The following is a 17,877-nucleotide window of genomic DNA, read 5'->3' on the forward strand; positions in this document are numbered from 1 at the left end:
GGTCCGATAAAACCCCCGATTAAGACTTAGTGAAAAATTCAAATTTCAAAATCAGCCAGCAGTCAAATCTTTATATCTTCCTCTGTAGAGTTGCTTTCCAGGTCAGTGTCGATGTTTTTCTCTGTGCAAACACATTCTCTAGACAGGTACCTCTCAGAGAGTTTTCACTAGCAGCCTACATCCATTGGTCTTCTGGCAGTTCTCACTCAATTGTTCATTTTTTTCCCAGTCTTATACCCCCAAAGCATCGGATTATGTCACTGGCTTTTAATATTGTCAATATACTCAATTCAAATGATTGGAGTTTGGTTTTTTCTGGGTATAATTTAAATTGATTGGCCTAATTCGAATTTGTTTTTGTCTCCAGGCAACCAGCTACATTAGCTGCTGGCCACATGTTACATTATATTTTGTTCAGAACACTTGGTGCTGTCAAGTAGTTCTGCTAGCTTTTAACTTACTTACAGGTACAGTACACCCACATCTTCATAACAGTAGCAAAAGATGATTAACAGCTGTTATGAAATGTAAGCAGTACAGATTCTTTTCTGTAAAATATACTCTTCAGAACAGGAATTTATATGAAAGGCATCAGAAATTTAACAATGATGGTAATTATTGTGGCTGACAACCTCATACCAACATATTATCTACTAAACTTACTTGCCAGTTTGTGCCAATTTACTAATTTCTTCTGCAGCACTAATCTTCGGTAATTCACAATGTGCTTCAATTGCTTGATATTCAGTAGATGAGATGACTTGTGATTAGTTAAGGAGAGGCCCACAGGTGAAAACGACCGACAATTTTAAGAAATTTGACACGAGTTGCAATTATCTAATTATTTTGATCATCTGCCATAATACCATAGTGCTAGAATTGTAATTAGACCAAGTGGTTGTCATCTCTTAAAGAAAGAGTCACCATCAAGATTTTCCCGTCATTTGACTTTTATTCATTCACGCGATTCACTGGCTCTCCAGCATTTACTGACCATCCCTAACTGCCCTTATGGAGATGGTGGTGAGCTGCCTTCTTGAAACCCTGCAGTCCATGTGCTATGTGTTGACAGACAATGCCATTAGGGAGTTTCAGGATTTTGACCCAGTGACAGTGAAGGAACAGTGATATATTTTCAAGTCAAGATGGTGAGTGGCATTTTTCTCTTGTTGATCTCTGGGATGTGGGCATTCCTAGCTGGCTAGCATTTATTGCCTGTCCCAGTTGCCCTTGAGGTGGTGGTGGTGAACTGCCTTCTTGAACCACGGCAGACCACCTGCTGTAAGTTAACCCACAATGCCATTAGGGAAGGAATTCCAATATCTTGACCCAGTATAGGCAAACTTGCAGGTGATGTTACCAAGTACCTGCTGCCCTTGTCCTAAGAGATGGAAGTGGTTTTGGGTTTTGAAGGTGCTGTCTAAGGATCATTGGGTGATTTTTTTTTCTGCAATGCATCTTGTAGACAGTAACAGCAGTGTGCACTGAGCCTCGGTGATGGAGGGGGTAGATGTTTGTGTATGTCGTGCCAAACAAGAGTGTTGCTTTGGCCTGGATGCTATCAATCTTCCTTAGTGTCACTGGTGATATACCTTTCCAGACAAGTAGTGAGTATTCCAACACACCCCTCATTTGTAGATGATGGATAGGCTTAGGGGAGCCAGGAGGGAATTACTCACTGCAGCATTCCTAACCTCTGACCTACTCTTGAAGCCAGTGTGTTTACATGACAAGTCCAATACAGTTTCTGGTCAATGGTAACCCCAAGGATGTTAATAGTGGGGGGAGTCAATAATGGTAACACCATTGAATGTCAAGGAGTGGTAGTTAGGTTGTCTTATTGGTGATGGTCAAAGCTGGATATTGTCCACATCTTGTTGCATTTGAAAATGGACTGCTTCAGAATCTGAGGGGTCATGAATGGTGCTGAACACTGCACCATCATTGGTGAACGTCCCACTCCTGGTCTCTGACAGAGGGAAGGTCACAATATCACAATCTTAGAATTTTACAATACCTTGCACTTTACAAGATCAGCCTTGACCTTATTAAATGACATAGCAGGCTTGAGGATCATACAGCCTCTATCAAGTCCTATTTCATATATCCTTACAAGATGATTCAGACAAAAGAAAAAAAAAATTCTGTTCCTCTCTCCACAAATGCTGCCAGACCTACTTTTCAGTATGTTGTGATTTTATTTCAGATTTCCAGCATTTGCTGCACTTTATTTTCGAAAAAGGTTTTGCTGAGTTCATGTATCCACTTGAAGGATGGAACAGGACAAGCGAGTTTAAGATAATCTCTAGTAAATCAAGTTGGGAGAAATATATTTACCTAGGAAGTAGGAGTGAGGAATGCACGAACACAAGGAGTAGCTGAGGCAAAGAACTTCTTTACATTTCAGGGGAAATTAGGTATGCAATTTGAGTAACAAGGAACAGGTGAAATTATTGATGGGGTTAGATAAAGATAGATGGGAAGAGGGTCATGTGTAGCATAAACATTATGTCGAGACACGCTGACTCAAGGCTGACTGTTTCTGTGCTGTAAATACCTTTGAATACTCTTGTTACTCCCCTTTCTCCATACCACTGAACTTAAAACCTTCTCTCTAACAGCAAGCACTACAGAATAGTAACCTTACAAAGTTTATATGTAAAAGACAAACTGAACTGCTTCTGGAGAGCCGTTACTGTACCCGTGAATAGCAAAGCTCAACTTGCAGTAAATAAAGGATACGGTCCTCAAACTTGTAAACATCTTCAGGCTTATCCGCATCAGCATGACAAGGTGGAAGAAAGTCTGACTTGTCCTGAGACTCGAACTGTGTCGCCTCACTAGTTATAGCTTCGTGAAAACCAAATGTTGAAAATAATATCACATGTAGATTGCAAAACAGTATTCCAAGACATTCCATAATAACAGATGAAAGCAGAGAAGATGTAGCTGTTTCCTTACAATTACGATGCCAAATAATCGGATTCTATAAAGCTGCAACTAGTTAATCATCCAGTGGAATCTTCACCTGGCCTTTGTAAAATAAACAGGTCATATTTATTTCAATGGTTTTCTGGAAACGGATAGCAACCACTTTTTGCTTTCTCAAACAAATATTCTAATCTAGGTTATGTTCCCTATAAGAATTAGCAAAGCATTTGGGATTTTAACATCTTTCTTGCTCGAATCAATAACTAAGTTCAAGGTCATAATTTGCTAAAATGGAATTGGCATGATCTCTGTGATGTCAGTCTAGCAGAACATAGCTAAATGAACTTAACTGAGTTCGTAACCTTAATGAAAAAGTAGCTTGTTGGCAATCTCCTCTAAGAGTATGTCAGAGTCCCTCTAGATTCTTGTGCTTAGTTTTGGGCACCAAATTTCTGAAAAAAAACCCAATCATCTTGAAAGAGAGATAGTCCCAATTCATCAGAATAATAACAGGACTTCAAAAAAGATCTCAATTATGAGAATAAGCTTACATTCTGTTGGGTTAAGAAGGTTGAGGTGTGATCTCATCAGGTTCAGTATGACTAAAAGGATTCAATAAGGTAGGTACTGAGGAATTATTTCCTCTAATGAAAGAATTCAGAACAAGAAGGCATCTTTTAAAAATCAGAGTTAGGCCATTTAGGAGCAGAATCAGTAAGTACTTTCATACTTTTTCACTGGAGCGTAGGAGGTTGAGGGGTGACCTGAGAGAGGTTTATAAAATCATGAGGGGCAGAGTTGAAATGAAAAGCAAGAGCCTTTTCCCTAGGGTGAGGGAGCTCAAAACTAGGTGCATATTTTTAAGGTGAGAGAGGAGAAAGTTTTAAAAAGGACATGAGGGGCAAATTGTTTTTAGAGAGAGAGGGGAATGAAATGCTAGAGAAAGTGGTGGATACAGGTACAGTTACAACACTTAAAAGACATTTGGATAGGTACACGGATAGGAAAGGTTTGGAGGGATATGGGCCAAACGCAGGCAAGTGGAACCAGTTTAGCTTGGGAACATGGTTGGTGTGGACTAAGTGGACTGAAGGGTTGTTTTCCATGCTGTATCACTCTATATAAGGATAGTGAAAATCTAAAACTATTCCAATAGAGTGGGGTCAATTTTCAAAGTTGATAGATTGTGTTAGGTAAATGGAGTTCAAATATTGTTTAACTACTAAAGATCTATCCCTAGTTCTATTTTATTTTCTTTATCATAAGTTGGGTGCAGTGAGGCTTGGTCATTTAAGCTGATGCAGAATAGGTATCATTAACCGTACATCTGGAAACTGAAACAACCTAAACCCCAAAATATGTTTTGAATGCACCCTCCTGCTAATTTGCACAGGAAGTGTGTGATCTGAAACCCATTCAAACCATGTCAGCCAGCTCTGGCCTGTTCATCTCTCTAAGAAAATTTACCCAAATTCTGCTGGGAGCCTTCATATAAATAAATTGATACCCTTGGAAAACTGACCAGGGTCAGTGTGGGTGTCATTGAGTCACTTTCTTTCAATTCTGAATTTTAGTAAAGTGCCTTAATTGGCTCTGACCTGAAATCTATCATATTCAGCTGTTTAGCAACACTGTTCACAGTACCTGCCTTAGTTTTGGACTTTGATGCTTTTCAGTGCAAAAAATGGCTTTATTTTTCCAATAAATATGTCAGAAAGGCAAACATTAGATTCTGTTAAAATCCATAATCCATCTTGTCACATGTTTTCAATGTAGCTTGATGAAAACATTACCCTGAATAAGCACCGACTATCTTTTATCCCAAAACCGAAATTATCCAATTCTGATTTGCAAGTGGTCCAGAGGTTCTCAAATAAAGGATATCCGACCTGTACCACTGAAAAGGTACCGCCGAGACTGAGACTAATTATGGAATGTTGCTAGTGTCACCTTTGCACTGTTAACACTCGCCAAGGTGTTGTCTCACCCTGTTGCCTTACATCATTCGACCATTGAGAAGGAAAGAAAAAATACAAAATGAGAAAAGGCCATTCATATGGGTTCAATTGTGAGCAGTTTTAAATTTACTAATATTAAAGGGGCGGCACGGTGGCTCAGTGGTTACCACTGAAGGACCGCCAGGGACCCAGGTTCGATTCCAGCCTCTGGCGACTTTGTGGAGTTTGAACATTCTCCCAGTGTCTGCGTGGGTTTCCTCCGGGTGCTCTGGTTTCCTCCCACAGTCCAAAGATGTGTCTAGATGAATTGGCCATGCTAAATTGCCCAAAGTGTTCAGGGAGGTGTAGGTTAGGTACATTAGACAGGAGTAAATATAGGGTAGGGGAATGGGTCTGGGTGGGGTCCTCTTTGGAGGGTCGGTGTGGACTTGCTGGGCCGAAGGGCCTGTTTTCCACACAGTGGGGATTCTAGAATTTGACACAGTAGGAGGTGGTGTAAAATGTCTAAGAGGAGAAAAGCTATCTCTTAAGACATCAATTTAATCTTTCATCTCCGTCAGGGGTGTTCAGACTTTAGCCCTGTTATTTGTTGCTTAATTTGACCGATTTGATTTTGTTGACCTGGATATTTGGAAAGAACCGTTCTGAGCGCAGCTTCCTTATGAGTGCTAAATCATTGATCAGAACTTGGGGATCTGATAATGTCAGCAAATCAAGAGGAACTGAAATTAGTGGAAGACAGCAAATTAGGTTTATCCTCAAAGTTGTATGGTATACAACGCTGTCAGCAACAAAGGCAGAAAGCATTGAAACTGTATACATATTGACTGCTTTCAAGATGAGAGGTTATTTTTTTCCTGGATTGGAAATCTATATTAATGGGACACAGTTTCAGGATAAAGGTTAAATTATTAGGAGATAAGTGGAATTCCTGCAGTAATATGATTGTGAAGATTTGGAATTGTCTATCCCTGAGATAGACATGTTTTAGCTTCTTTGGGAATCAAGGCACACAGAGTACAGGAGATGAAACAGAAGCTCAAAGATGACAGTACTGATTAGCAAAGCATGCTCAGTGCCACGCAGCCTATTCCTGCTCCTATTCCCTATGCACTTATAATAATTTATAAAAAATAGGAATACATCATGGCTGATCTGACATTCCTCACAACCGTTCTACTGCCCTTTCCCATAACACTGGATTTCCCTAGTGATCAAGAATCTATCCCATCCTTAAATATTCCAAGGACTCTGCCCCCACAGCTCTCTGTTGGAAGGAGTTCCAAAGACTTTCACAACTCTGAGAAAAAAATTTCTCCTCATCTCAGTTTTAAATTGGCATTCCTCTATTCTGATACGATGCCCTCTAGTCCTAGGCTCTCCCATGAGGAACCATCCTCTTGGCATTACCCCTGTCAAGCCCCTTAAGAATCCTATGTTTCAATAAAACTGCCTCTTGTTCTTCTAAATTCCAATGAGTACAGTACCAACTGGTTTAACCTTTACTCAGAAGGCAATCCCTCAACATTTACTAATTATCTTAGCAAACCTTTTCTAAACTGTGTCCAGTGAAATAAAATCTTCCTTTAAACCAGTGGATCAAAACTGCTTAACTACTCCAGACATGGTCTCACCAGCACCTTGCACAGTTACAGTAAGACTTTCTTATTCTGAGACTCCAACCCCCTTTAAATAAGGGGCAAAATTCCACTAGCCTTCCTGATTACCTGCTGCAGCTGTGAGCTAGTTTTGTATGTTTTGTGTACAAGTCCCTTTGTGTTTCAGCTTTCTGCAATTTCTCCCCAGTTAAATAATACTAACCCCACAATCTCAAGACTGAAGCGGTTTCCAGAATGTTTCAGATTCTTCATCTTCTAATCTTGAGAATGAAATGAAATGTTATTCAATGAGCCTAAAACATGACAAAGAAATACCTTCCAGCTTCTCTGGAACTTGTATCCTCTAACCTTCCAAAACTGAAGTTAAACAAGCTGATTATATCCATCACACGCATTATTTTGAAATTTTTATCAAGATGGTGGCTCAGTAGATGGTACTGCTGCCTCAGTGCCAGGGAACCAGTTTCGATTCCAGCCTCGGGTGACTGCCTGTATGGAGTTTGCGCATTATCTCTACGTGTGCGTTTGTTTCCTCTGTCAGTCCAAAGATGTGCAGGTTAAGTGCATTAGCCATGGGAAATGCAGGGTGACAGGAATAGGGTAGAGGAGGTATGGATCTGGGTTGGATGATCTTCGGAAGGTGTGGAATTAATGAGCCGAATCCCGTGCTTCCATACTTTTGGGGTTTTGTGATTCTAAGGTTCGTCCACCTACTGTCCAACGAGAACAAGTTAAATACTCAAAAGAACTTTTGAATCTCAATAATTTTCATTTTGCTAATCTGAACTTTCCAATGCCCCAAACATTTTGTAGCAGCTTCCATAAAGTCTTTCCTAACATACCCTGCACCTTCCGTCTTTGACACGGATGGATAAGTGAACACTCCTCTACGAGCTCCAATCACAGTAAACTGGTTACTGAAGAGTCAATTTGATGCAAACCACATATCAAAGGTGTAAACCATTACACTCCCTGGAACATATAATTTAAAACTACCTTTTTAAATTCGCATCTTGTAAGTTTCACATTCATGATTAAATTGCATGCCTTAGCTGAAGGCAAAATTGGGAATTCCAAAAATAAATTCCAGCTCAAAGGCATGTTTATGTAATCTGGTTACACTGGGGGTAAAAACTAAACAGAGACCCGAGGTTGCACAACATTCATGATCTACAGAAGTCTCCAGAACTGTGAAGATCCAAACTTAATTGGCCTGGATCTTAGTAGTTGTCATAAATATGGAGTTATAGAGTCACAGAGATGTACAGTATGGAAACAGACACTTTGGTCTAAATCATCCACGCAGACCAGTTATCCTAATTTAATGTAGTCCCATTTGCCAGAATTTGGCTCATATCCCTCTAAACCCTTTCTAAACGCATCTAGAGATGCCGGTGTTGAACTGGGGTGTACAAAGTTAAAAATCACACAACACCAGGTTATAGTCCAACAGGTTTAATTGGAAGCACTAGCTTTTGGCGCAACGCTCCTTCATCAGGTCATTGTGTCAATCGCCTGTCAAAGGAGCGTCGCTCCGAAAGCTAGTGTTTCCAATTAAACCTGTTGGACTATAACCTGGTGTTGTGTGATTTTTAACTTTTAAACTTTGTAATTGTACTAGCCTCCACCACTTCCTTTGGCAGCTCATTCCATACACGCAGCACCCTCTTGTGTGAAAATATTTCCTCTTAGGTCCCTTTTAAATTTTTCCCCTCTCACCCTAAACCTATGTCCAGTCTTGTTCTGGACTCCCCCACCCCAGGAAAAAGACCTTGTCTATTTAACCTATCCATGCTCTTCATAATTTCATAAACCTCTATAACATATCTGGGCAGTTGCACTCTCCGTCTCATGATTGCTCAGACTGGTAATTCTCAATGCCCGATATAATAGCCAAAAGTATTTATAATGTTGGTTGGTGAGTGGAGCACATTTATCTCCTATACCTATACACTGCAGGAGTGGCATGGTGGCTCAGTGGTTAGCACTGCTGCCTTGCAGCGCTAGGGACCCTGGTTCAATTCCAGCCTTGGGCAACTGTCTGTGTGGAGTTTGCACATTCTCCCCGTGTCTGTGTGGGTTTCCTCTGGGTGCTCCGGTTTCCTCCCACAGTCCAAAGATGTGCAGGTTAGGTGAACTGGTCATGCTAAATTGCCCATAGTGTTCTGGACAGTGTAGGTTAGGTGCATTCATCTGGGGGAAGTGCCAAGTGATAGGGGAATGGGTCTAGGTGGGTTAATCTTCAGAGGGTTGGTGTGGAATTGCTGGGCTGAAGGGCCTGTTTCCATACTGTAGAGATTCTAATTCTAATAATAAAAGCTTAGCACTGACTAATCTTCACAAGGGATAGCTTTGAGATTTGCATATGACTTATTCACATATCTTGACAAAATAGTTATTATACATTAGTGCCCTCTCCTTGCACGCACCCTCAGATCAACAATTCAGGTTGCTGTAAAATAAACTTATTTTGTGCAGGTAGATTGTTTGATCTTAAATAGTCACAGAAAAGTTCCTTTACCTGTGATTCCTTTCTTTTCAATTATATTTTCTGCTGCTTTGGCTACAGCTATCTGTAAAGTCTCATTCCCGACCTGATTCAGTCTGCGAGAGCTTAGGGCACGTTTTTGTTTCTTTGTGCCAAACGCCTCAATGAGGGAATCCACCTACGGAATCAACAGTAAACAGTGAATACATTTTAATAGCAAAACATCACTTTGGATCATTTCTTCCCTCGCATTCACAGGCCTGCACAGACAGGTTAACAAAAACTGTACACAATATTCTAATTGCTGATAAAGGCCTTGAAAGTTTCAGATTTTAAAAACATTGTTAAAAGGAGACACTTTACGTCTTGCAGGCATCTGGTCTAGACTTGATAAAAGGGTTCCCAATTTATAAAGCTCGAGAGGAGTGTATTGATTGGGCCGGTGATTGACATGCAGCTGTAGCAACCTATTAGCAATAGTTACATTCTGTACTTTCCACTTAGTCCCACTGGTTTGCCAATGGTTGAGCAAATTCCATTAGTCCTCGCTTGCCATATGGAAAAGTAAACACAAATCAATTCACAGGAGATGACTGCTAGATTTAGTAAATTTATACAAGAAAGCTCCACATACTCAGCTGAGGGTTGCAGCATCACCAGTGTTAAGATAAACCTGCACACTAAAAGCACAAAGTAAAGTGAAGGATTGCAGAATGACAATACCGGGCAAATGTAAGGACTGCAGATGCTGGAGATTAGAGTGGTGCTGGAAATGCACAGCAGGTCAGGCAGCATCCGAGGAGCAGAAAAATCGATGTTTTGGGAAGGAGTCCTCCGTTCCTGTGCTGTACATCTCTATGACTCTATCACTCATTCTTCTAAAAGCCAGGGAACGTAGGCTTAGTCTACTCAAGCTCTCCTCTTGGAAAATTCCCTCATCCAGAGACCCAACAGATTTAACTGCCTCCTCATGTACCTCCTGCCCCTGTCCTTCTGTGGCGGAGGTCACAGGTTTGGAAAATGCTGCTCCTGAAGCCCTGGCAAGCAGCTGTAGTGCATCCATAATTGCAATCTTTGTCAAATGCTATAAAAAGATTAGTTACCTTCTCCCTGTAAGAAGTGCCTTTTTCACTGGTATCTCCTTCAATGGCAGATTCACCTGAGGAGATGACACTAGCATCAACACGCTGCTCCAATTCATAAATGGACATTTCAAATCATTCTTAAAATAAACTAGATAACCAGTTCTGAAACTCAACACTTCACAGCTGATGGCATTCTACGTCCTTATCGAACTACAATAAAAAGCAATTAGAGGCATTTTTCAACAAACCCAGAAAAACAAAAATAACATGTAATTATATTGTGCCTTATCACTTCACTCAAACATCATAAAGTGCCTAACATGGGCCTCGAAGATGGAAGTAACAGGCATGGAGGACTCCAAGCCTGGCTCTGTTCTCACATCTTAAAGTACTTAATTTATAGTTAAACTTCCATTTCCTCATCCTTGCTTAATTTTCTAACCGATGCAGCTGCTCGATTACCCACACACTCTTCAACTGATCCTGCTTTTTTGTGCATTTCACTATCCTTTTTCTATCATTGTCAACCACACACTGAACTAACTAGGTCCCACCCTCCAATCTCTTTAAAGTCCATCTCTTTGGCCAAAATGTTAGTCACCCATTCTGCCATCTCGTTCTTCGGCCCAGAACAATATTTTGATCATGCTTTTGGAATGTCTTCATATTTTACAACATAATGACACTTTTGATTTGCTGAATTACAGAGTGTGCAATTTGTTGTTTCTGAACTGTTGCAATTCCAGAAGCAGTCAGCAATGGGGATAGAGTACCTCAGTGCTTTCAGTCTTCCCATCTAGTAGATCATTCTCTGAATCAGTGATCATTTTTGACTGACAATTCTTCTGGAATGCATCTGTTTGCTTTTCAATTAACTGTAGCACATAAGTCCAACTCCTGATGCTAAAGAACCTGGCTTATCCAAATCAAATAGTGCTCACAATGTCATCAAGTTCTATGAACAGAAGAACATACCAGGAAAGAAGGGCTGCATGTTGAAAAGCTGTGCATCATACACCTCCATTTTCCCAGTTCTTTTATTTAGTACACCAACAAAGTACCTGAAATGAACAAAAGCACATTCCTTAAAAGAAAATTTTTGTCACTTCTATTCAGTAACTTCCCAATCATTTGCATTTTTGCAAATTTCCAATATTAACCTACACATCATTTAAAGACTTCATAGTCTTAGCAATGCTATAACATTTTTCAGCTGCCTCTGAACAGGCTCAAAGTCCAATCAAAATGTTACAAAGAGACAAATTATCTATGCCTCTGAAAAGTATAGAACAAAGGGGTAAACCACATTATACAGTTAAACTTTGTTATTGTCTCTTTTTGCTAAAGTACTTCTGAATCTCAGAAATTGAAAGTCAAAACAAAAGTCTTGTTAAATTGCCAGAATAGCCAAAATAAAAATCATTGGTTCCTGATGCCAACAGGCAATGCACAGATCACAAACATTTTAGTTTTGTCAGTGCATGCAGATTAGCTGGGTTTATGTGGAAGAAGAGTCATAATTAACCACAGCATTTCCTCATCAAGACAATGGCCAGTGGCGTGCTCTAGTATTCCAGCTGAAAACATGCATCTGGATGTCAGATGACAGCAGGGTCAAGGTTGACTGTGATCCCACCCTCTTTTCCCCACTTTCCCCCTACACCCCACACCCAGCTCACCTCACAGCTAAAAGCCTGTTAATGTTCAGTGTTTTTTTTATGGATGAGGCAATCAGAACTCAACAATTCACAAAAGCCCTTTAGATGGAAGAAATGGCAGAAAAAGGCAAAGTGCAAAGAACTGGCGTTCTCTTCATCGCTTTGCGCAAACTATTCATTTTTCTTCATAACAACACGATTCAATGATGCTTTCTTATTAAATTGGCCACATTAGTGTATAGAATGGCAAGGAAACTTATCTAACCTTGACCACTCTCCAGCAGCTTTCACTGGAAAGTGCATGTACACAAATGTGAAGTGAGAATCGGTGTTCTCATCCCAGCTAATGGCAATAGCGGCCAAGTCAGATCCCAGAATGAAATCTGGCTTCCTTTTATATTTAAGATTTGCAGTTGGTTACTATGGTGGTTAACCACCAAAACATATGACAGGAGGCTGCAGGTATTTCTTAACAACAGAAGTTTATGATACACAATAAAAATAAAGCTATGTACAATTACAGGATACTCAGGAAAATCTTGAACAGTAAGTTTAAACCTGGTTATCAACACTATCTTTTCAGAGGTACCCAATATTATTTCTGTCACAACTCTAATTTCTTACTCAACTGACTGTTCACAGTTCTTTTCCGTGGACTGCTGAGATGATTTTATGACTCCTCTATAGATCTTTTGGCATGAGCCTTTTTCAATTCTGATCATCTAAAACTGCTTTTGAGTTCATCTAGATTGAAAACTTCTATACATTCTGTGTTGGAAGATGTATAATTTACATATATTTTAATATCATTTATTTTAGAATTTTTTTCAACTAGTGGCATGTGGGTTTTGGTCCATCTATATGAAGGGGTTTATGGATTAACTTGTCAGTATTTCTGTTACCATGTTTTTTCTTTAAGCCTTGCATGAGAGATACACTTCTGGCGCATAATGGGGTTTTATTTGTACTGGATGTGTTTTATAGCTACTTCCAGTTAGAAGAATTCAGAACTTCTTTGCTAAGGGGAAACACCCATTGTTTGGAAATCCTTTTGGTTTCTGCTCCCAGACGTCTTGGTGGAAATTAGACAGGTTTCTTCTGAAGAAAGAAGACAGCTTAGAACTCTCAAGACCAGGAACTGAAAACAACTGTTAAGCCAAGCTTGAGAAGGGATTCTCTCTGATATTTGAGTACTGTAAAGCAATGATGTTAAAATCAGAGATATGTTGTACTTTACAGTGTGTTTCAAAATCTTAAATTCTCTTATATGTGAAGGGATTGGTTTATTTTATTTTATCCTATATTAATTTTAATAAAAATTTGTTATATCGTTAAAACTAAATCTACAGCATTGTGAATTTGTGTTTCAGTGAAAGACTAGCTCATTGAATTTAAAAAAATGACCTATTGTGTTAGATCTCAGACCAGTAGTAGCACTAGTTGAGATCGTAAGAGCGCTCAGAACTTGGATGTAAACCACTTCCCCAAGGTGACAGGTACTCTTGAACTGAAGCCATGAACCTCCTGGTCTGAAGTCAAAACTAAACTGGTAACCCTGATATACTTTTTCATCCTCTTGTCATAAACACAGCAGTATAACCATTTCAACAATGAACAGGCCAGGCATTTCCCATGCCTTCTTGGAAATTATGTATTTAGGTCACTGTTAGAAATAGCTTTGACCTTTTGAAAAGGATAACCTTCACAGAACTCACCAAACCTTATCCACCTCAATTTAAAATCCAAATCCTAATCCCAAATGATAACATATAGTAAATATCTATATCACACAGGAGTCAAGATTCATACATGAAAGAGCAACAATTTTCATAAAGTAGGAAAAGGATCATCAACAGCTTTAAACTTGTTCTACAATAATATAAGGAAGTTGAAAGAGAGCTCAAACTAAGAGCAATTAAGAAACAGCACATCGAATCCTCTAGATCTGAGGTGGGCAAGTTCTTTACATATAAATTGTCCGGTGAAGGATATTAGATTAGATTCCCTACAGTATGGAAACAGGCCCTTTGGACCAACAACTCCACACTGACCCTCTGAAGACCCACCCAGACCCATTCCCCTCCCCTATATTTACCTCAGACTCATGCACCTAACACTACTGGCATGCTAAATTGCCAATCGACCTGACCTGCACATCTTTTTGGAGTGTGGGAGGAAACTGGAGCACCCGGAGGAAACCCATGCAGACACAGAGAGAATGTGTAAATGCCACATAGACAGTTACCTGAGGCAGGAATTGAACCCATGCCCCTGGCACTGTGAGGCAGCAGTGCAAACCACTGAGCCACCATGTCATCTGGTTGTGAATTTCCCATGGCACTTCTCAAAGCAAGTCAAATGACTCAAACTTTATCTTATTAAACCATAAGACGTTATACTGCTGCTGTAGCGTAACTGTGAGTTGAATTAATTTAAAGTGACTGTTCAAGAATTCAAATATGTCAAATTAGAAGCTGCAGATACTGGGTCAGTTATTTTCTTTTGAAGCATTTGTAAATGTTAAATGGCACAGAATTAGGCAGTGTACAATTTCAAAAAGCAATAGGCATGGAGTGTATCTCAAAGACCATAGATCAGTTTTTATATGCATGATGTATTACAGCATAAACGTCTGTCAGAAAGAACTCTGATAAGCTTGCAAATTGTACTCTGCAGATTAAAAAATCCTGCTAATATTTAAAGCATAATATAAAGACAAAAATAAATTACTGGCAAGTTTAACTGTTCTTTCAAAGCTTAAGAACAAGTTAAGAACATGTCTTAGATTATTTTGTTGAAGAATAGGCAATTTTATAAGGCATTCACCACACGAGATAGTGTGACCTAGGTGCTCGCATTATCTGGGGAATGGTGAGATTGGTGGCAAAATCTCAAAATCTTGACATTAGGAGTAATTCACTGCATCCTTAATGCATTTGTCAAGTGGCAAAACAAGTTTCTTGCTAATAGTGGCAAGCTGCTAATTAAGAGGGATTGCTTGTTAAACACCTTATATACAGTTCAACTTTCTACATTGATATTTAGCTTCCTACCTTACAAAACACACCGAATGCATTGGAAGCTTAAGAGTTGTCAACATGGAAGCCAGAGCAAGTACCTGGCAATTTCAGATTTCCACTTGCTCCAAAGGTATTTCAGGTTGGACACTAAGCATCAATATCTCAGGCACCCTCCAAGAGTACCAGCCACATGCACTCACATCCAATATGTGTTAGCCTCTAGAACCCTCACAGCACATCGCTGATCCACTTACACGCTGTACTGGGAACTGTCATTGCAATGCCACAGCAAGGGCACTGCATGTGCATCTAGATCATGGACTGGGCCAGACTGCATCTCTGGAATGTTTGCTTGTGCATTAACACTCACTCAGTCTCACAGCATCCCTGCCTTGATTTTGTGTGTTTTTCCCCATCTATCAGAGATACCAGACTCACATTAATGCTGCATTGCCACACCAATTAGCGCAGACACAAGTACAGGACGCTTGTCATGGTTATCAGCAAGTCTCAGTTCAGAAAGACACATCAGTCAGGGGATCATGGTGCTCCAAGTCTCCTATACCAGTCTAACAGCATGAATACGGAGTCAGGATCGTCTTCCTCCAAAGAGCAAGGAGCTTAATGTGGGCAACCCACCACCCATCTTAACTCTTTCTGGCCTATAGCAGTTATTTATTTCCTGGAAAGAGAGACACAGAAATGTGGCACAGCTGGGAAGGTAACCCAAGCAAGGAAACAGGAATTGCAGAGGGCATGCATGGCTAGTTGTGTCAGGGATTGGCGTGGGTGATAGAAAGTGTTGCAGGCAACAGGGAAAGTGATAGAGAATGAATCTTGGTGTTAGGTGGGTACAATAACCGAGATCAAGAGTGAGGGAGATATTGGACAGAAGATGGTAGCACTCACACTGGCAGAGAGGAGAGGATAATTTATCTTTTTCCTCCATTGTAGTGCATTTCTTCAGACAGTTCAGATTATACCGACATGGTGGCAACTTCATACTGGGACGGCACGTTGAGGTACAGTAACCTCCTCTATTGGAGAAGGTGGTACTCATCCTGTGCACCACATCATCCAGTAGGACCTTCAGGTCCCTGCCCACAAAGGACACTGAACTTCCCCGGGGGAAATGTCAGGAATTTTGCAAGGCAATTTCGAACTGACAGTGTACGTATTCAGGTGACCTTTTAAAGATGGTGCCAAAAACAGGGATATCAATCAATTTCTGGATAGCTCAGCAATGGCAAGTTGTTCTGGAGATGCCACATAGTAAGATGGGGCTAGAATCGAATGAATGGAATGCCATGGAAGGGAGGCAGTCGACAAGGTGAGTTTGGAAACAGGCTCCGCACCATGGCAAAAAACCACCAGAAAACGTAACTCAATGTGCACTTAGCCAAAAAAAATAAGGATCAGCCCAAGGGGTCTTCAATTGATGTGTAGTCAGAGTATAATGATAAATGGACAAAGACTGGCAGACACGTCAACGCCCATTTTAAAGTCACATATCTTATTTCTTTATATTTTCATTATGAATATCACCATCTTTATTTGTACAATGAACATTTTAGGCTGATATGGATATAACAAAGGTAATCTTGGGTATTTATAATAGGAAAGAAAAACTAGCAAAGTTCTGCCAGAATTTAGCCAATATTAACATACATATTAAAATTTGCACATCTAGTACATGATCATGTCACACAATCTCACACTTTTCCTGTCATGGTTGGCTGACAATACTGTTGTAGAAAACTGCATCCCCTAACCCATTGTGAGAAATCTCACAGCAGATCTGTTCATCTAAACTAGAACAAAAGACATTCTCATAATGACATATCAGGTACTTGTACACACTTCCTATTCATATTTCCTTCTTGTGTCTCACTCTGTGTCCCTTCTTCTTTCAAGTTACCAAGGACAGCTTATTCCATAAATACTAAGTAATGTCTCTACACCATAGTAGAACATACTTTCTCTTTCACTTCAAAGCTTAGCACCAATCAAACTTTGTACCAGTAAAGTTGTACCAGCAAAATGCAGCTCACTGGATTCCAATGCTGCTTGGAATGAAAAAAAAATGTGATTTGTAGGCTGTTTGTCCAAAACAGGGGAAAAATTATTCTTTGTATCTTATGGCATAAAAGATGGCCATTTGTCTAAGCTGCCTTATCCAACAGTGATATCTACTGACTTAAAGAGTCATAGAGATGTACAGCATGGAAACAGACCCCTCAGGCCAACCCATCCATGCCGACCATATATCCTAACCCAATCTAGTCCCACCTGCCAGCACCCGGCCCATATCCCTCCAAACCCTTCCTATTCATATACCTATCCAAATGCCTCTTAAATGCTGCAATTGTACCAGCCTCCACCACATCCTCTGGCAGCTCATACCATACCCAACCTCTCATTGTGTTTCACATTTAACATTGATATTATACTTACTTTACATTGCAGCTGGTCAAACTGAAAGGAAGACAATTTTATTCCAGCTAATCTCAGGATTCAATGTGTGGATTGGTACAAAAGGTGACAAGAGTGTTTGATTGTCGTCACAACCGTTCCCATTTCTTCCCAAATGCTGACAACCCTGTTTCTTTTTTTCAACACTTTACCTTTCAATCGAGTTCTACCACTAATTCAGAGAAACAAACTTACTTGCACAATGAATTACACTTCAGGGCATTTGGTCCAAAATTATTTCCAACGTAGGTCAATCTATCAGTCTCAGCAGACTACAGGGGGATGAAAAAGGAATAAAGTGAAACCATTTCAATGAGCTAGCAACGTTATTAAAATAGATTAAACAAACTACATAATCAGGACAACCATGTTAGCTTTATCATGGAACCAAATGCATGAGAATACGTGTCGATTCACTCTTACCAAGATTAGTTGATGCTTTTTCCGGGGATGATTTCGGTGTATATTTTTATGCAGCTGAAATTCCACATTTTCTGAATTTGAGAGTTTCCCATTGGAAAACTGAACTGTAAAATAGGACAATGATGTTTATAAACTTAATTAGTGACACAGAGTATATCCTTATCACTTTGGGTAACTTTTGTTTTCCACAACAAAAGTAATATGCTTTAGTCTTAAAATATTG

The 17,877-nt window shown here is 39.9% G+C and overlaps 1 protein-coding gene across 1 annotated transcript in view; it reads right to left on the minus strand.

Moving 5' to 3' along the window:
- polr1e (RNA polymerase I subunit E) overlaps positions 1-17,877 on the minus strand; it is a 31,617-nt gene that overhangs the window by 8,220 nt on the left and 5,520 nt on the right. Inside the window, exons 2-8 of the mRNA XM_060840659.1 lie at positions 17,655-17,758; positions 17,427-17,503; positions 11,057-11,142; positions 10,100-10,155; positions 9,030-9,174; positions 2,743-2,850; positions 664-760 (exon numbers count right to left, since the gene is read on the minus strand). Coding sequence (XP_060696642.1) covers positions 664-760; positions 2,743-2,850; positions 9,030-9,174; positions 10,100-10,155; positions 11,057-11,142; positions 17,427-17,503; positions 17,655-17,758 — 673 coding nt within the window. The remainder of the gene's footprint in view (positions 1-663; positions 761-2,742; positions 2,851-9,029; positions 9,175-10,099; positions 10,156-11,056; positions 11,143-17,426; positions 17,504-17,654; positions 17,759-17,877) is intronic.

The sequence above is a fragment of the Hemiscyllium ocellatum genome, chromosome 2 (genome assembly GCF_020745735.1).
Source record: "Hemiscyllium ocellatum isolate sHemOce1 chromosome 2, sHemOce1.pat.X.cur, whole genome shotgun sequence".
In the NCBI taxonomy this organism is placed as follows: Eukaryota; Metazoa; Chordata; class Chondrichthyes; order Orectolobiformes; family Hemiscylliidae; genus Hemiscyllium; species Hemiscyllium ocellatum.